The following is a 17,883-nucleotide window of genomic DNA, read 5'->3' on the forward strand; positions in this document are numbered from 1 at the left end:
GTATATATACCATATTTTTTATCCATTCATCAATGGACACTTAGGTTGTTTCCATAACTTAGCTATTATTATAAATAATTCTGCCATGAACATGGGAATGCAGATATCTTTTCAAGTTAGTTTTTTTTTCAAAGATTTTTTTGATGTGGACCATTTTTAAAGTCTTTATTGAATTTGTTACAATATTGCTTCTGTTTTATGTTTTGGTTTGTTGGCCGCGAGGCATGTGGGATCTTAGCTCCCCAACTGGGGACTGAACCTGCCCCCGCTGCACTGGAAGGCAATGTCTTAACCACTGAACCACCAGGGAAGTCCCCAAGTTAGTTTTCATTTTCTTTTGATAAATACCCAGAAGTGGAATTCCTGGATTATATGGTAGTTCTAGTTTTAATTTTTTGAGGAATCCCATACTGTTTTCTATAGTGACTATACCAATTTACATTGCTACCAATAGTGCACTTTCCCTGATGATTAGTGATGTTGAGCACCTTTTCATATGCTTCTTGGCTATCTGTATGTCTTCTTTGGAAAACTGTCTATTTAGATCCTCTGCCCAGTTTTTCATTTGGATTTTTTTTTCTGTTGAGTTGTATTAGTTCTTTATATATTTTGGGTATCAATCTCTTATCAGATATATGATAAATATTTTCTCCCTTTCAGTAGGTTGCCTTTTCATTTTGTTGATGTTTTCTTTTGCTGTGCAGAGCTTTTTTGTTTGATGTAGTTATACTTGCCTGTTTTTACTTTTGTGCTTTTGTTGCCTTTGCTTTTGGTGTCAAGTCCATAAAAATCTCTATTAAGACTGATGTCAAAGAGCTTACTGCCTATGTTTTCTTCTAGGAGTTTTATGGTTTCAGATCTTATATTCAAGTCTTTAACCCATTTTGAGTTAATTTTTGTGTATGGTTTGAGAGAGAGGTCCAGTTCCCAACACTATTTACTGAAGAGACTGTCCTTTCCCCACTGTATATTCTTGGCTCCTTTATCATTAATTATTGACCATATTTCTGGGCTATTTTTTTTTTTTTTTTTGGTTGTGCCGTGTGGCTTGCAGGATCTTAGTTCCCTGACCAGGGATTGAACCCATGCCCTCAGCAGCGAAAGCGCAGAGTCCTAACCACTGGACCGCCAGGGAATTCTCTGGGCTCTCTATTCTGTTCCATTGATCTATGTGTCTGTTTTTATGCCAATACCATACTATTTTGATTACTATATCTTTGTAATATAGTTTGAAATTAGGGAGCATGATGCCTCCACCTTTTTCTGTTTCGAGATTGCTTTGGCTGTTTGGGGTCCTTGGTGGTTCCATACAAATTTTAGGATTGTTTTTTCTACTTCTATGAAAAATGTCACTGGAATACAGATAGGGATTGTACTGAATCTGTAGACTGCTTTGGGTAGTATGGACATTTTAACAATATTTTTGTCAATCTATGAGCATGGAATAACTTTCTATTTATTTATGTCTTCTTCACTTTCTTTTATCACTGTCTTATAATTCCCATTGGATAGGTCTTTCACCTCAGTTAAATTTATTCTGAGGGTTTTTCATGCCATTATAAATGGCGTATATGTGTTTATTTCTCCTTCTTATAGTTTGTTATTAGTGTCTAGAAAGAGCATCCTACACTTTTACTGAATTTGTTTATTAGTTCTAACAGTTTTTGGTGGAGTCTTTCAGGTTTTCTTTATATAATATGTCAGTTTTGCCAATAGTGACAGTTTTAGTTCTTCCTTTCCAGTTTGAATGCTTTTAATTTCTTTTTCTTGCCTAACTGCTGTGGCTAGGACTTCCAATACTATGTTGAATAAGTGGCAACAGTGTGGGTATCCTTGTCTTTTTCCTGATCTTAGAGAAAAAGTTTTCATGTTTTTACTGTTGAGTATGATGATAGCTGTGGGTTTGTTATGTATGGCCCTTATTATGATGAGGTATGTTCCCTCTATATCCACTTTGTAGAGAGTTTTTACCATAAATGGATGTGGGTTTTCAGATCTTTTTCTGCATCTATTGAGATAATCATATGATTTTTATCCTTCATTTTGTTAATGTGGCATATCATCACACTGACTGGCGAATGTTGAACCACCTTGCAGCCCTGGAATAAATCCTACTTGATCATGGTGTATGATCCTTCTAATGTACTGTCGAATTCAGTTTGCTAATATTTTGTTGAGGATTTTATACATATATTTTCATCAGGGATATTTGCCTGTAATTTTCTCTTCTGGTTCCCTGGCCTAGTTTTGGTAGCAGGATAATGGTGGCCTTGTAAAATGAGATTGGAAGTATTCCCTCCTTTTCTATTTTTGGAAAAGTTTGAGAAGGATTGGTTTTAAGTCTTCTTTAAATGTATGGTAGAATTCACCAGTGAAGCTCTCTGATCCCAGACTTTTGTTTGTTGGGAGGTTTATGATTACCGATTCAATCTCCTTATTAGTAATGGTCTTTTCATGTGTTCTATTTCTTCATGATCCAGTCTTGTTAGGTGTATGTTTCTTTCTTCAAGGTGTCCAATACTTGGTGTATAATTGTTCATAGCAGCCTCTTATGATCCTTTGTATTTCTGTGGTATCAGCTGTAATGTCTCCTTTTTCATTTGATTTTATCTGAGTCCTCTTTTTTTTTTTTTTTTTCTGGTCAGCCTAGCTAAAGGTTCTCTGAACTTTATCTTTTCAAAAAAACAGCTCTTAGTTTTATTTATCTTTTCTATTGCCTTTTTAATCTCTGTCATCTACTTCTGTTCTGATTTTTGTTATTTCCTTTCCTTTACTGATTTTGGGCTTCATTTGTTATTATTCTTCCAGTTCCTTGAGGTATAAAGTTAGGTTGTTTGAGATTTTTCTGATTTCTTGAGGTAGGCATTTATCACTATAAACTTCCCTCCTAGAACTACTTCTTCTGGATCCCATAAATTTTGGTATATTGTGTTTTCATTTTCATTTGTCTCAAGGTATTTTTTAATTTCTTTTTTGATTTCTTCTTTAGCCCATTCATTGGTTGTTGAGTAGCATATTGTTTATGAAATCCACATGTTTGTGAATTTTCCAGTTTTCTTCTTATAATTGATTTCTAGTGTCATACCATTGTAGTAAAAAGGATGCCTGATATGATGTCAGTCTTCTTAAATTTATTAAGAGTTGTTTTGTGGCCTAACATGATATATCCTGGAGAATGTTCCATGTACATTTGAGGAAAATGTGTATTCTGTGGCTCTGCATCAAATGTTCTGTATATAGCTATTAAGTACAACTGCTATAACATGTCATTTAAGGCCAATGTTTCCTTATTGATTTTCTGTCTGGATGATCTATCAGTTGATGAAAATGGGGTATTAAAGTCCCCTACCATTTCTCCCCTTAGATCTGTTAATATTTGCTTTATATATTTAGACATTCCTATGTTGGGTACATAAATGTTTACAAATGTTAAATCCTCTTGTGCATCAACCCCTTTATCATTATTTAATGTTCTTTTTGTCTCTTATTACAGTTTTTGTTTTAAAGACTATGTTGTCTGATGTAAGTATATCTACCCCAGGTTTGTTTTGGTTTCCATATGCATGGAATATTTTTTCCATCTCTTCATTTTCAGTCTGTCCTTATATTTGAAGTGAGTTTCTTGTAGGCAGCATATAGATGGTCTTGCTTTTTTATCCCTTCTGCCACTCTTGTCTTTTGATTGAGGAATTTAGCCCATTTACTTTTAAAGTATTTATTAATAAGTATGTACTTATTGCCATTTTGTTAATTATTTTCTGGCTGTTCTATAGTTCCTTTGTTCCTTCTTCTCTTGCTCTCTTTTGTGATTTGATCATTTTCTATAGTAGTATGCTTAGGTTCATTTCTCTTTCTCTCTTGTGTATCTACTATAGGTTTTTACTTTGTGGTTACCATGAGGCTTACATATAACAACTTAACATTTATATTTTAAGTCAATAACAAGTTATGTTTGAATTCTCTACATATTTACTCCCCCACCCCCTATTTTATGTTTTTGATGTCCATTTTACATCTTTTAATCTTGTGTATCCCTTAATTAATTATTATAATTATAGTTATTTTTACTACTTTTGTCTTTTAACCTTCATACTAGCTTTGTAAGTGATTAATCCACCAGCTTTACATTAGATTATTCTGAATTTTACTGTATGTTAACCTTTACCAGTGAGATTTATACTTTGATATGTTTTCCTGTTACTAATTAGCACCCTTTCCAGTTTAAAGAAGTCTTTTTTAGTGGGGATGAACTCCTTTAGCTTTTGCTTACTGGAAAAACTTGTTCTTTCCTTCAATTCTGAATTACCTTTCCAAGAAGAGTATTCTTGGAAGTTTTTTCTTTCAGCACTTTGAATATATCATGACACTCTATGGCTTGCAAAGTTTCTGCTGAAAATCTGCTGGGAGTCTTGAGGGAGTTCCCTTGTACGTAAAAAGTTATTTTTCTCTTGGTTCACGTAAGTTTCTCTCCTTGTCTTTAACTTTTGATATTTTAATTGTAATGTGTCTTTGATATGGGTGTCTTTGGGTTCTTATTTGGAAGCCTCTGGGCTTCCTGGATATGGTTGTCTGTTGCCTTCCTCATGTTAGGGAAAGTTTTAGCCATTATTTCTTCAAATAAGTTCTTTGTCCCTTTCTCTCACTTCTCCTTCTGGGATTCCTGTAATGCAAATGGTCGTCTGTGTTGGTTTGTGTGATGTTGTCCCATAAGTCCTTTCAGCTATCTTTACTTTTTTTTTTTTCATTTTTTTCTTTTTGCTGCTTTGATTGGGTGAATCCCATTGCTTTGTCTTTGAGTTCACTGATCCTTTCTTCTGCTTCCTCTAGTCTGCTGTTAAACCCCTCTAGTGTGTTTCTCAGTTCAGTTATCGTATTTTTCAGCTCTGTGGCTTCTATTTGTTATTTCTTGTATTTTTCCTATCTCTTTGTTGAAGTTCTCACTGTGTTCATCCATTCCTTCCCCAAGTTTGGTGAGCAAATTTATGACTTATTTTGAACTCATCAGGTAAATCACTTCATTAAGTTTTTTTTTTTTTTTTTCAGTACGCAGGCTTCTCACTGTTGTGGCCTTTCCCGTCGCAGAGCACAGGCTCTGGATGCACAGGCTCAGCAGCCACGGCTCACAGGACTAGCCACTCCGCGGCATGTGGGATCTTCCCGGACCGGGGCACGAACCCGTGTCCCCTGCATCGGCAGGTGGACTCTCAACCACTGCGCCACCAGGGAAGCCCTTCATTAAGACTTTTATCATGAAGTTTTAATCGTTTGGAACATACTCCTCTGTTTCTTCATTTTCCTTGGCTCTCTGTATTGGTTTCTGTGCATTAGATAAAACAACCACCTCTCCCAGTCTTAAAGGAGTGGCCTCATGTAGGAGATGAACCTTACTGTTAAACCCTGCCCTAACTCTTGATCGTCTCTCAAAACATTGTAAGTGTTCAAGCAGGCTATTTTATTTTCAGTGGTTCACAGTGGTTGAGGGTGTGCTAAGATCTGTCAGTGTCCCAAAGGGGAGAATCTCAGCACCTAGATTCAGGTTGAATGGAAGCCAGTCCCTCAGGTAGCAGGTTTTAAAATATACAAATATATATAGTCTTGTAGGATGGACCACAAGCATAAGTCCTGCTGGCTACCAGAGCCAGGTGATCAGCAAGTGTCCTCTGGGTGGCAGTTACAAAAATTGTGCCTCTAGATGAGTGTATAAGCCCCCTTTCTGGGAGATGCTGGTGACCTGGAGCAAGGTGGAGAAACAGCACAAAGATGGTGAGCACCAGCTTACATTACCTAAGAGCACATCCACAGGTGTCTAGATGTGTGCCAAACCGGAAGCCTGCCCCTCAGGCCAAAGCTCCAGGACAAGCAAGTAGGCCTCTTACACAGAAAGACTGGGGTATGTTTTAGTCTGCTGTCTGTGCAGTACTCTGGGGATGGTAGCTGGCCAAGAACTGTATCTCTGATTGCTTTGGGGTGGGCAGATGAGTCAGAGCTCACAAGCCCTTTAAGAACTGTTTCTCAGTTTGCTATAGACTTGTGGGTCTTCTGGACACAAGCTCCATTGGCTTTCAAAGCTAGATGTTTTGGGGGCTCATTTCTCAGGTGGTCTTTAAGATTGGGTGCTGACGTGGGCTTCAATTTTTTTGATCTGCAGGGAGAAGCTCTGAGTTTTGAGTTCGCTCCTGATGGTCAGTTGCTGTGTTGGGGTGGAGTTTATGTTGAGACTGTGTCCCAGCCTCTCCTACCCTCTTTGATGCCAGCCTTCTCTCATTTGCCAGATAAATAGTAGTCACACGAATAATTTGTTTTTTTTTTCTTCCTAGAGGAAACTGTCACATATGCAGCTGTAGATCTGGTGTTTCCATGGGACAGGGTGAGGTGAGGATCTTCTTTACATCACCGTCTTGAACTGGAACTCACTATCTTGTTTTTTAAGAGTTTTGATTCAGCTGGACTATTGTTTTTAAACCTGTACATTTTATTTCTCATTATACTTGGGATCATAGTCATAACCATTTGAATCCTATGTTTTTAGAATTGGCGGGGACCTAGAAGTTTTCTAATCCAATTTCCATTCCTTCCCTGGCCACAGTTTCAGTAATTTTAATAGGAAACTTCCAAGTGTTGTGCTGAATTAATGCCCAACTCTAAGAAACCAGACCCTATAACTTCTACTCATTAGTCTTAGTCTTGCTTTCTAGAGCAACATGAAAAATTAGATACCACCTGGGAGGAAAGACTACTAGTACTTTTTATTTTTATTTTTTTTTGGGTACTCAGGCCTCTCACTTTTGTGGCCTCCCCCGTTGCAGAGCACAGGCTCTGGACGTGCAGGCCCCACGGCCATGGCTCACGGGCCCAGCCGCTCTGTGGCATGTGGGATCCTCCCGGACCGGGGCACGAACCTGTGTCCCCTGCATCGGCAGGCGGACTCTCAACCACTGTGCCACCAGGTAAGCCCAAGACTACTAGTATTTAATGTGAGTAGACTGAATCACAGAAACTAAGATCTTCTCAATTTCATATACTACTTCCATGTTCCAATATTCATATAAACCACATTCCCTGGTGGTGTCACCTCCCTTGCCACACACACACACACACATATTTTAACATGTCTTAATTTGCTGGTTGTTATGATGAATAACATCATAATCAAGTTGTTGACATTTTTTCTTAATGATATATAACTGATGGTGATTTAGATTTGATGAAATATAGTATATGGATCTGTACTGTCAATGTTTATCCAAGTGGAAATGTGGAGTAGGAAGTGGCAGTCTGGGTTTTGGAGAGCTGAAGGTATAAAATAGATTCACCCATCCCAACATTCCCCGAAGTCTCAGTCCGTTACAGCATCAGCTCTGATGCCCAAGAGCATATCTGAGATCACGTAAACTAAGGATTGATAAGGTACCAGTGATACAGCAACCAGAATGTCATTGCTGTTCTCGGGCAGAGCTCAAGAAGAGGAAGCAGGGTCATAGAGACAAATCTTTCGAGGAGGAGAAGGGATGGAAGGAAATAGGGCTTTTGAAGTTATGAAAGAATTTGAATATGTTTGTACTACAAGGGAAAAGAATTGAGACAAAGATACTGGAGAGAGTTATTGACCTCCTGAGAGAAAGAAGGGGCTGCAGGCAAGAGGGGAGAGGGTCTGTTGGGAGGCAGGTAGGAAGGAGATCTTGGTTATTTTCTGCAAGGCAGCCTCAATTTTCTCTTTGAAGTAGAAGGCAAGGCTATCTGCACACAGTGAGGGAAAGTAGCTACAAGAGAGCATGAGGTTTGTGGGGTCTGATGAAGGGGAGAGGGCCTGCACTCACTCCAGACTAGCACAGCTGACAGTGGGACTTTGTGTGACAAGGGCTAGGAATGCAGGAAACTTCAATTGTGTTAAGAATGTTCACTCAGATTTCTAAAGTATCAGTTACTTTAAAAACTAAATGTCTCTAAAACTTCAATTTCTTTACCAAGACATGCTAGGGGATAGATAGTGTTTAAAACTTATTTTATTCTAAATAGATCCCAATCAGAAACTAAATGACTAGGGATACACCACTAGATGTAATTGCCAAGCTAATTTGTAGTCTATTTACTCTTCAGTTTACCGTTGCAGAATCCTTTGCTTTATCCCCATTCTTGGGTGCTTTGGAGCTGGAAGCAGTCTTCTTGTCTTTGTCCTAAAGCAAAGGAAATGTAATGAGGCTCTTGCTGTCAACAGTCCATCTAGCAGTTAACTGCTGCTGCAATCAAATCAATCCAGACTATTCTTTTTAGTAGCCTGGAATCTCCAATTTAATTAAGTAATGGAAAATTGAGTATTTTAGTCATGATTTTTTGAACAACAGTGAAAGTACACAGAGGTGTTCAAGCTGGCGGGTAAAAAGGATAAAAATGAGGAAAAGGTGAGTCACACTGATGCTCTGCCAATTTCCATGATGCCTGGTTCAGCCGGCCTGTATTTTGCTTACCAAAACAGCTTGTTTCTATCAGGATTGGTTTTTATGTGCCAACAGGACACTGTTTTCAGGGTTATGGAAGAGAATGTAACAACCAGAGAGAGCTGGGGCAGGTCACATACAAAAAGAAAGTCCATTCACCAGAAAGGCATTATTTATGAAGTTCCAGGAGTGAGAAATAGGATGCTGATGTGGTCTAGAAATTAAATCACCCAAGATGGGAAGACTGACAATTCAGTGATTGATTGATTGGGGGATATGTTTAATAACAGCCAAAACAATAGCAAAGAGATGTGCAATTTTAATTCTTCTGAAATAACAATGAAGGGCACTTATTTCACTTTTCCCTCTATTTGATGGATTACGCATGTTTTCATTCGCTTTTGATCATATTTTAAGCACCTGCTATGTACCAGGCATTTTGCTAACGCTGAGCACAGAGGTACCAGACACATCACTGCTGTATACAGCATGCAGCTCAGTGGTGTGATGCACATGTGACAGGTAACCCACAGTGCAGAGGGGGCACATAGGCAACATCCCTGATCTGCGAAGGGAGAAGCTGATGTTTGAATTGGGCCCTGAGAGGTGAGTAGGAGAGTCAGCCAGCTGCTCCGGGCAGAAAAGGGGAGGAAGCCCCAGAGGGCAAGGGGCATGGTATATAGCAAGGGAGTGCTCTCATTTTAAATGAACACAGATAAAGCATTACTGTTGTACAACAGTATAGTGTGGCAATCAAAAATGGTAGCTATGGAGATTATAAAGCAACATGGAAAACATTTATGAAATAATGTTAAGCAGTGTATTATATGTGGACAATAAGTACAACTATGTAAAATATACATATGGAAAAAGGTAAGAAATATACCAAATAATAGTGTTTGTGGAGTAGCAGGACTGTAGAATTTTTTTCTTTTCAAGTTCTTGATGGCATTAACCAGTTTATTTTACAATTTAAAATTATATATATGTATTATATACATGTGTGTGTGTGTATGTATACATAGACGTTCAAAGGAAGTCAATATGAAAAAGCACAGTACCTCTGCTGTGTTCTCTGAGGTTTCTGTAGTTGAGGGACAGCTGTCAAAGTCCCCTGAGAGGGCATCAATGGGGTCTTGGGCATCTGCAGTCTTCTGAGATTTTAACAGAAATAACCATCAGGGAAAAAGCACAAGGCAAAGATGCTACGTAGGACATTTCCCCACATCCCTGAAAATATGTTTGTTTAATATAAAACCTTGCTGACATTCTTTTCCTAACAGCCTAGTGTATTACAAAAGAGATATTAAAACAGGAAAATCTTGACAGCTCTATTTTCTTCTACTGTTTTATACAAGTTGCTTAGTATTCTCTGAGCTTTGATTTTCTAACCTGGAAAATGGAACTGCCTAGCTTGAATGGACTTGGGAAGACAGAAATAATACACTCTTACACACATGCCTTGGCATCACACCAAGCACAAGGTAGGCATTCAGTGAATTTCAGATTTCTAAAATGTAAAAGTCGCAGCTAGAGTTTAAAAAAGTCTTTTTTATGGAAATACGCAGCTACGGTATTTACCTTTGATGCCTTGGGTTTCTTTGTAGGTGGTGTCGCTGATTTGCCCTTAGAAACAAAGCAGACTATCGGTTAAACAAATTTTTGTAAAGGTTTACTTAGGTGTAGTCAGTATTTATATAATCTCTTATTCAGTGACTTGAAATGGAGTTCAGTCAGCCCCCTGCATCTGTGGATTCTGCACTGGCAGATTCAACCAACCGGCAGATCAAAAATATTTAGGGAAATAAAATTCTAGAAAGTTCCAAAAAGCAAAATTTGAATTTGCCACATGCTGGCAACTACTTACCTGGCACTTACATTGTATTAGGTATTCTAAGTAATCTAGAGATGATTTAGAGTATAGAGGAGAATGTGTGTAGGGTTACATGGAAATGTTATGCCATTTTATATAAGGAACTTGAGCATCCTCAGACATTGGTATCTGGGGGTCCTGGAACTAATGCCCTGTGGACACCAAGGGACTACTGTATAGATTTGCACAACTGATAAACCTGTGTCCCTATTATTTCTTCACCAGCTTTGCTTAACGACTACCCTATAACTATTTCAATAACCTTGGAGAAAATGCAAGGGTGAGTCTGTCTGTTCCTGGAAGTGAAAGAAACACTATTTTAGCAACTTTGTCATTGTATAATTCTAGTTAAAATGTTACGAAAAGTAACTTGTGTTTTTATGTCTTATTTACTAATTTACTATATGCTTATCTACTATAGCTTATTACACTTGGAAAGGAATGGTCTGTAGATAGATTTTTTTCGGTGAGGATTACAAGGACAACTCATTAGGGATTTTTCCCATCTGCAAAGGCAAGGATACTAAATAATACATTTCCTAAAGAATACAGCAGAGTCACATGGGACTATCTAAGCAGGGAGGATCCTAGCAGGATGCACAGCTGCTATTGTGAATACTTGATACAAGCAAGGAGAACTGATTCCTGTAACAGAAGACACTGCGGCTGATAATATTCTATAAACCACAGTCATCAAACCCCTCACATGCATCAGTACAGGAAGAGAAAGATGTAAGTTACACTTCCTTGTTTTTATTGGATGAACAGGCCTGGAAAGGGTTACTTAACATCTAATGGACTTGCATCTAAGAGCCAAATAGGAAGGGGCAGGGTACAGACCAGGTTGACCTAAGAGAAACTGGCTTCCATGTTAGAGACAAAGACAGAGACTTCTTGACAGAGTGCATTTGGATAGAGAAATAGGACTTGTGATTGGGAATATGGTTTTGTCTGTCTTCACGCTCAACAGCACAGGTGGTATTGTAGGAGAAGAAAGACAGCAGGTCTTGGAGGGGTTGTATTTGCTCTATGAATTATTCCGGTACTAGCTCTTTTTCTGTTCTCCTTCAACAGAGAAACTCTGCTTCAGTCAAGATTACAAATATTCTTTGTATAGCCTTTTCTTGCAAGGAGAATTCATATATGTACATGCCACAGAATCACTGTTAAGCATCAGTGAGTGAATGAACATTATTCAACTCTCTATGCCACAGTGCCCAGCACAGTAAACATCCAACAGTACTGGCTCAAATAAACATTAAACAGAATTCTAGACAGCCTGCTCAGTGGGGACAGATTAAAAGCATCAGTCATGTTGCATTTTTATGCTATCGTTACAGTGTACCTCCTATTCATGAGGTTTGAATCTCAAACACTTTGGAGCATATATCATCTAACCTAGACATTGACCTCATTTACCTCCTTGTCGTCATCCAAGAGATGTTGATATTTAGGTGGGATGGTGTCATCCCTTTCTCCCAGCTTGTCTCTGTGTTCAGCTTTCACTTTTTCCTGTAAACATTGAACATATACAATTATGATTCAGTTCCGCCTTCACTTAGAGAGTACATTCTTTTTTTTTTTTTCTTTTTGCGGTATGCGGGCCTCTCACTGTTGTGGCCTCTCCCGTTGCGGAGCACAGGCTCCGGATGCGCAGGCCCAGCGGCCATGGCTTACGGGTCCAGCCGCTCCGCGGCATATGGGATCCTCCCAGACCGGGGCACGAACCCGTATCCCCTGCATCGGCAGGCGGACTCTCAACCACTGCGCCACCAGGGAGGCCCGAGAGTACATTCTAAAATGCAGCATTCAGCTTTTACTGGACTTTTCTGAGGCAAAAAAAAAAAAATAGGGTCTCTTAAATTTGTAAGCGAGAGAACAACAATGTCAACAGACTTTCAGTTGATGGAAACAAGTAAACCCAGTGCTTCTGTTTGTCAATCCACACCTATTAATTTTCTACCTGTATTTTAAATGGAAATAAATGATTAAATAATTATCTTCAGAAACCATGGAAGGAGATAAAAACCCACGGTTATGAAATATCTTTCACTGTTTCACTTTTTAAATAACAAAATCAAGTTGCTGTACCTTGGCACTTAAGAGGTACTATTTACAACTTTGCCTCTTTATAAGGAGCCCTGAAGGGCCAGGACAGGAGCAAATCTGAAGGGACGTGCTGTTTGTTTGTGTTGCAGGTGAGCAAATACCTGCTGTTGAGTAAGCAGTACCCACCTCCCAGCATCCGTGCCTCAGTGGGACGTGGCTGGTCTCTCGGTCCTGGATTCAGGAACAGCTCCCCACCCCAGGGGTGGGGTACAGATTTAATTTTTCTGCATCATTAAAATTTCATTTTTCAATTACAGGTTGAGTTCACCTCGATATTCCTATGACAATGGTAGAATCGAGACCTAAGGATTCTTTGAAATGCCCTGTCTTTGAGACATAGATTTGTGTGGGACGTTACCTTTCTGGTTCCAAGCTAAATGGACTGTTAAGTACTGAATATTAAGTATAAATAAGTACACTTCTACATGTTGTACAAGATATATAGCGATAAGAGTCTGCGCCTTGTGGGCACCTCTGTGGTGCTGAACTCCTGGTCCAATGCAGTTAGTTTTGATAGCAGGGACGACTGCTAGGGAAGCCTCTGCCACTACATTTACAAAACTTGTGAACCTAAAAAATGCACATGTGTGCAACAGATATGTATGATAAACTTACTGCCAGATACAACCAAGAAAAAATGTGAGAAGAGAATAAAATTAACAAAGCAGGGCTGGCTTTTCCATCATCACAAAGTCTAGCCTCATGAACAGGACGTTTGCCTGAATCTGTGCCATAGCACAGACCTCAGAGAGGAAAGAGACACCACATACACCATGGAGTAGGAAAAAATTAGGCTGAAGTTATCCAACCGTTCACTGACTCCAGGCGAAGTCAGAGCGGATTTTCCCCTTTGTGTGGAGGGTAGGGTATTCTGTGCTATAATAACTTTCAATTTTCACTTATTAATGATTTTGTTTTCTTTTACCTTGACTTTATCTTCTAGGGGTTTGTTCTCATCTGGATCAGGCTGTCTTTGCCCGAGACTGTCAGAAAGTTGATCCAGGGCATCGTCAAGTTCTTTGTCGTCACTCCGCTAAAAAGTAAATCTGAATCAGTCACTGGTTAGCCAAATCAGGTCACCTGTTGGAGTGCAGCCCCGACACTGCCACTAAGACTTCTATGAGCTTATGGGGTTGTCACCAGGGAGATGGGCAGGCGGGCAGAGGTGCTGGATTGGTGATCCTTGCTTGGTGCTCTTTCTCCCTCATCTTTCACTCTCAGCACTTGTCTGCACCTGTCTACCCCGCCCCACCCCTGGATGTCTTTCTTTTCTAAGAAAATAGGTCCCTCCCTAAAAAGATGGAGTTCCTGGCCTGATTTTTCTAGAAAATATGTCTTATGATGCTTTCAATATATGTAACAGTATGTTCCCAGCAAAGAAAAGTCACATGAATTATGATAGCTTAGTTTACTCTTTGATTCCCAAGTGTATTCCTGTAAAGAAAGATTTATACCTAGTTTTAATGATATCTTCAAATAAAATATTAACTAACACTAGAAACTCTGATGGGAAAAGTGATGGGATAGGTGTCATTCTAAAACATACCTGTGAAAGGAAAAAAGGCTTTTGATTGTGGATGTTTATTAATAGCCTCAATCACAGGGGCCCCTAGAATCTGAGTATTAAGAATTGAAGTGTAGGGCTTCCCTGGTGGCGCAGTGGTTGAGAGTCCGCCTGCCGATGCAGGGGACACGGGTTCGTGCCCCGGTCCGGGAAGATCCCACATGCCGCGGAGCGGCTGGGCCCGTGAGCCATGGCCGCTGAGCCTGCATGTCCGGAGCCTGTGCTCCACAACAGGAGAGGCCCACGTACCGCAAAAAAAAAAAAAAAAAAAAAAAGAATTGAAGTGTAAATGGCAGCCTTCCTTTCTGTTGCACAGGGGCTTCTGTCATTGTGGGTATGTGTACATACACAGACACACACATAGACACATGGAGAGAGGGCAGTTTACTGGTTTTAAGTGCTTCATTAGAGCCCAGGATTATAGCAGCTAATGGTGGTGCTACCCATAGCTGGGTCTGGGCTTTGTCATTTGTGCCTCTGGATATTCTCAGATGATCCCACATTAACCCAACAGGATGAAAATTCACTCAGAATCTCAGAGTACAGCACTAAATAAGCTTTGATGCTTCATCAAAAGGAAAGGAAGCATAGCTGACTTCACTAAAGCTACTTCATCTCCAACTAGCAAATGAGGCACTTCTTCTCAACCAAGGAGATGGGGATCTGGCTTAGGGCGATCTCTTTATCTTTTGATGTGCCATGGTCTCCTGGATAATGTATAATTTGGTACTGCAAAGAAAATCAAGGAAGTCTGGAAAAGCTTTGGTCCCACAGTCTTGCCTCAGAACATGTAAATAATTAACACAATATTGACCCTGAGGTTTTTCTATTACTAGCATGAAAATGACAAGTTTTTACTGGTGTGAATGGGAGGAAAACAATGCTATTCCATGAGGAGTTTGTGAATTTTGGGGGCAGAGAGAAGCTCAAACACTGAGCAATTCCTTAAAGTAAACTTGAGGTTAAATAATGAGTAGTATTTATAGCATGGATCAGGAAAAATATAAAGGAGGAGAACATCAATTATCAGGAAAGCTAAATAATTTTTAAAAATCTAATAATCTGAACATATACACAATGCACATTATTGTACTTCAATTCTAATAAAGCAACAATAATATTAAGCTCCTTCACTGTGTATAAAATACTTTCACATACATTGTTTTATATATTTAATCATTTTAGATATTCTCTGTCATCTCCCTGTCTCACCAGTCTTACCTCTTCTGAAACAGAAGGTGCCTGTTCTTCCTAACAATTTTGTTGATTTTCATTTACTCTGAGGAGGAGTCCTATTTTCTTTCTCCTTTTTGTTGCTGCTGAAAAAAGTACTCATAAACTCTGTTGCTTACCGGAGTGTCTGGGGGTGGACCTGCAGAGTGGTTGGTTGGAGCTGGGGTTTGGGAAACCACTTCAGAAATGACAGCTGAAAGTTTAGCATCTTCAGGTTGCTTTTGTAAGAAAACAAACAAAAAGATTTTGACCAGTAATATGGTGTATACAAATTATGCCCACATACCATCTCTTAAATACAACTCTCAGTATAGATTTTTGATTGTTTTTCTCTTGATCCAAATGGAAGCACAGCAACACAGCATCTTAAGAGCCATTTTTGTTCTACGTCCTATTCCATACATTATTTTATACAATTTCCTATTCCCATTTATTATCCTAAACATTCAACAAGCTACTGATTTAGAGTACTGTAGTTTATACATTTCTTGTTGCACGTTTAGGTTGTTTGCAGTTTTCAGCTTTCTCCTCTGTAATTAATTGCTCTGAATAAGTTCTAGAAGTGGCTCTTTTTATGGTGCTAGCTATATTCTGCCAAGTGCCCTCTCAAAGTTGCTAGAAACTCACAGTGCCACAAGCAACAAATGGCCATGCCTGTCTCCCATGGCCTTGCTTGCCTAAATTAGAGATTTATCACATTTTAGATTCTGATCATGTATTAGGTATAAAATTATGTGCTACTATTGCTTTAATACTTGGTATATGGGATGAAGAAGCTTCAGCTGTATCATTTTTTTCTTAATGTTAAATGGTATATTATTCTAGAATCTTTCTGAAATAATGATTTCTCATTTTAAAGAAACACTAAATCTGTCATTTATGTTCATTTCTGGATTTCTTTCCCATTGGCCTGTGGCTTCGCTTTCTGAATCAGAACTGTATTTTTTGTCATTACTGTTAATAAATCCTGGTGTTTAGTTGGGTTAATCTTCCCTAAAAATACTGAAAAATGCTTTTTAGTATTTTTTCATATTTTTATGCATTTATTTTTCAAATGTATTGGACAACTCAATTTTAAATTCTCTTTTCATAGGTATACTTGATAGAGTGCATGCTCATTGGTTCAATTAGTTACACTGTCGAAAACATCCTCTGTGCCGGACCAATATTTCAGATGGAACACATTTTTTATGGCTACAGTGGGTTGAGGGCCATTAATTTTGTGATTGTTTTCTCAGCTCCCACATCAGGTTCTAAGTCACAAGTTTCCATTTATTTCTGCTACCCTAAAAGTACGGAAATAAAACCAGGAATCTCAGAAGACTTACAAGAGATGAAGTGCTTGGGGGAATGGTGAAGTCGTTGGACAAAGCATCAAGGAGGAAGTCTTCACTCAAGGGCTGCAAAGAACCAGGAAATGTATCAACAAACACCACCTCATCAGTCTCCTCTTCAAAATGTTGTCACTGTTTATATGCTGATCAACTCATTCCACAGAAAAGCTATGCCCTCCCCGAATTAATCATCAGGGCCAAAGGAGAGAGATACACTCAGAGAAAACTGGCTTGCTTACTGGGAGTGGCTCCTTTGGCAGTAGTGGTTTTCCATCTTTATCCTATGCAGGGGGACAAAAACATGGCATTGAGTCATTTCACGTGTATCCTAAGTATGCACCTTATAAACATTATAAGAGGTCGACAGGTTATACCTGATGATATAGTACATTACAAATTTGATTCATCATCTCAGGAAATAGATTCTCTCACCAGGAAATATCCTCTGATTAGCTCATGTCAACAAACAGCTGGCACACATCGGGCATTCCCTAGGCACGGGGGCTGCAAACGGATTGAGCGTGGCTTGCCAACCTCAGAAGCCCACACTAGTGTAGGGGGAGCACGTGAGCAGTTAATGTAGTGCATGGCACATGGGGCTGTGAGAGTGTGCACAGGACACTGAGGGAGCACGGGGATGAGACCCTCACCTGCCTGGGGAGTGGGCTTTGCACAAGTTGCCTCGAAAAAGCTGGTTAACTGTACAGGCAGCACATCCAACTAGTATGAATTACCTCTGCGCCAAGCCCTCTACTAAGCACCGGAATACCACAGAAAGTAGGACAGACAAATCCCTGCCCTCAGGGAGCTCACCCTGAGGCTCAGATGATGCCAACCTTCAAATGACTCTGAGTGCCACTTCTGAGTAACAGGACAAAATCGATAAAGCATTTGGGGCTCTTTAGTAAATGAAGATTTATAAATAAATGGTAAATCCCATGTATCTACACACGCAAAAATAAGTGCAAGATTCTCTCTTTAAACACACAGTTAACCCTTGGAAGACATGGGGGTTAGGGGCATGGACCTCCCAAGCAGTCAAAAATCTGTGTATAATTTATACTCGGCCCTCTGTATCTGTGGTTCTGCATCCATGAATTCAACCAACTGCAGAAGGTATAGTGCTGTAGTGTGACTACTGAAAAAAATCCAAATATAAGTGAACCCACACAATTCAAACCTGTGTTGCTCCAGGGTCAACCGTGTACTTCTGATAAACTGGTCAAGGTGTTTTTTGTTTTGTTAAAATTCAAGGAGATGCAATGGTTGAGAGTATCACCAGCTTCCCTTTTGACAAACTCCTTTACCCCCATTTCCACCTGCTCTGCACGTTCA

At 39.4% G+C, this 17,883-nt stretch overlaps 1 protein-coding gene across 9 annotated transcripts in view; it reads right to left on the reverse strand.

Annotated features, from left to right (window-relative positions):
- CAST (calpastatin) overlaps positions 1 to 17,883 on the reverse strand; it is a 121,121-nt gene that overhangs the window by 2,417 nt on the left and 100,821 nt on the right. For 8 of the 9 annotated variants that reach the window (XM_082623644.1, XM_082623640.1, XM_082623645.1 and 5 more), the window contains 8 exons: positions 16,788 to 16,829; positions 16,543 to 16,614; positions 15,334 to 15,432; positions 13,343 to 13,450; positions 11,728 to 11,820; positions 10,017 to 10,061; positions 9,497 to 9,589; positions 8,103 to 8,174 (listed from right to left, as the gene is read on the reverse strand). In XM_082623644.1, coding sequence (XP_082479770.1) covers positions 8,103 to 8,174; positions 9,497 to 9,589; positions 10,017 to 10,061; positions 11,728 to 11,820; positions 13,343 to 13,450; positions 15,334 to 15,432; positions 16,543 to 16,614; positions 16,788 to 16,829 — 624 coding nt within the window. The remainder of the gene's footprint in view (positions 1 to 8,102; positions 8,175 to 9,496; positions 9,590 to 10,016; positions 10,062 to 11,727; positions 11,821 to 13,342; positions 13,451 to 15,333; positions 15,433 to 16,542; positions 16,615 to 16,787; positions 16,830 to 17,883) is intronic. The other variant, XM_082623643.1, reaches the window with a different exon arrangement.

This window comes from Mesoplodon mirus (genome assembly GCF_964341445.2).
Source record: "Mesoplodon mirus genome assembly, chromosome: 5".
NCBI classification, from domain to species: domain Eukaryota; kingdom Metazoa; phylum Chordata; class Mammalia; order Artiodactyla; family Ziphiidae; genus Mesoplodon; species Mesoplodon mirus.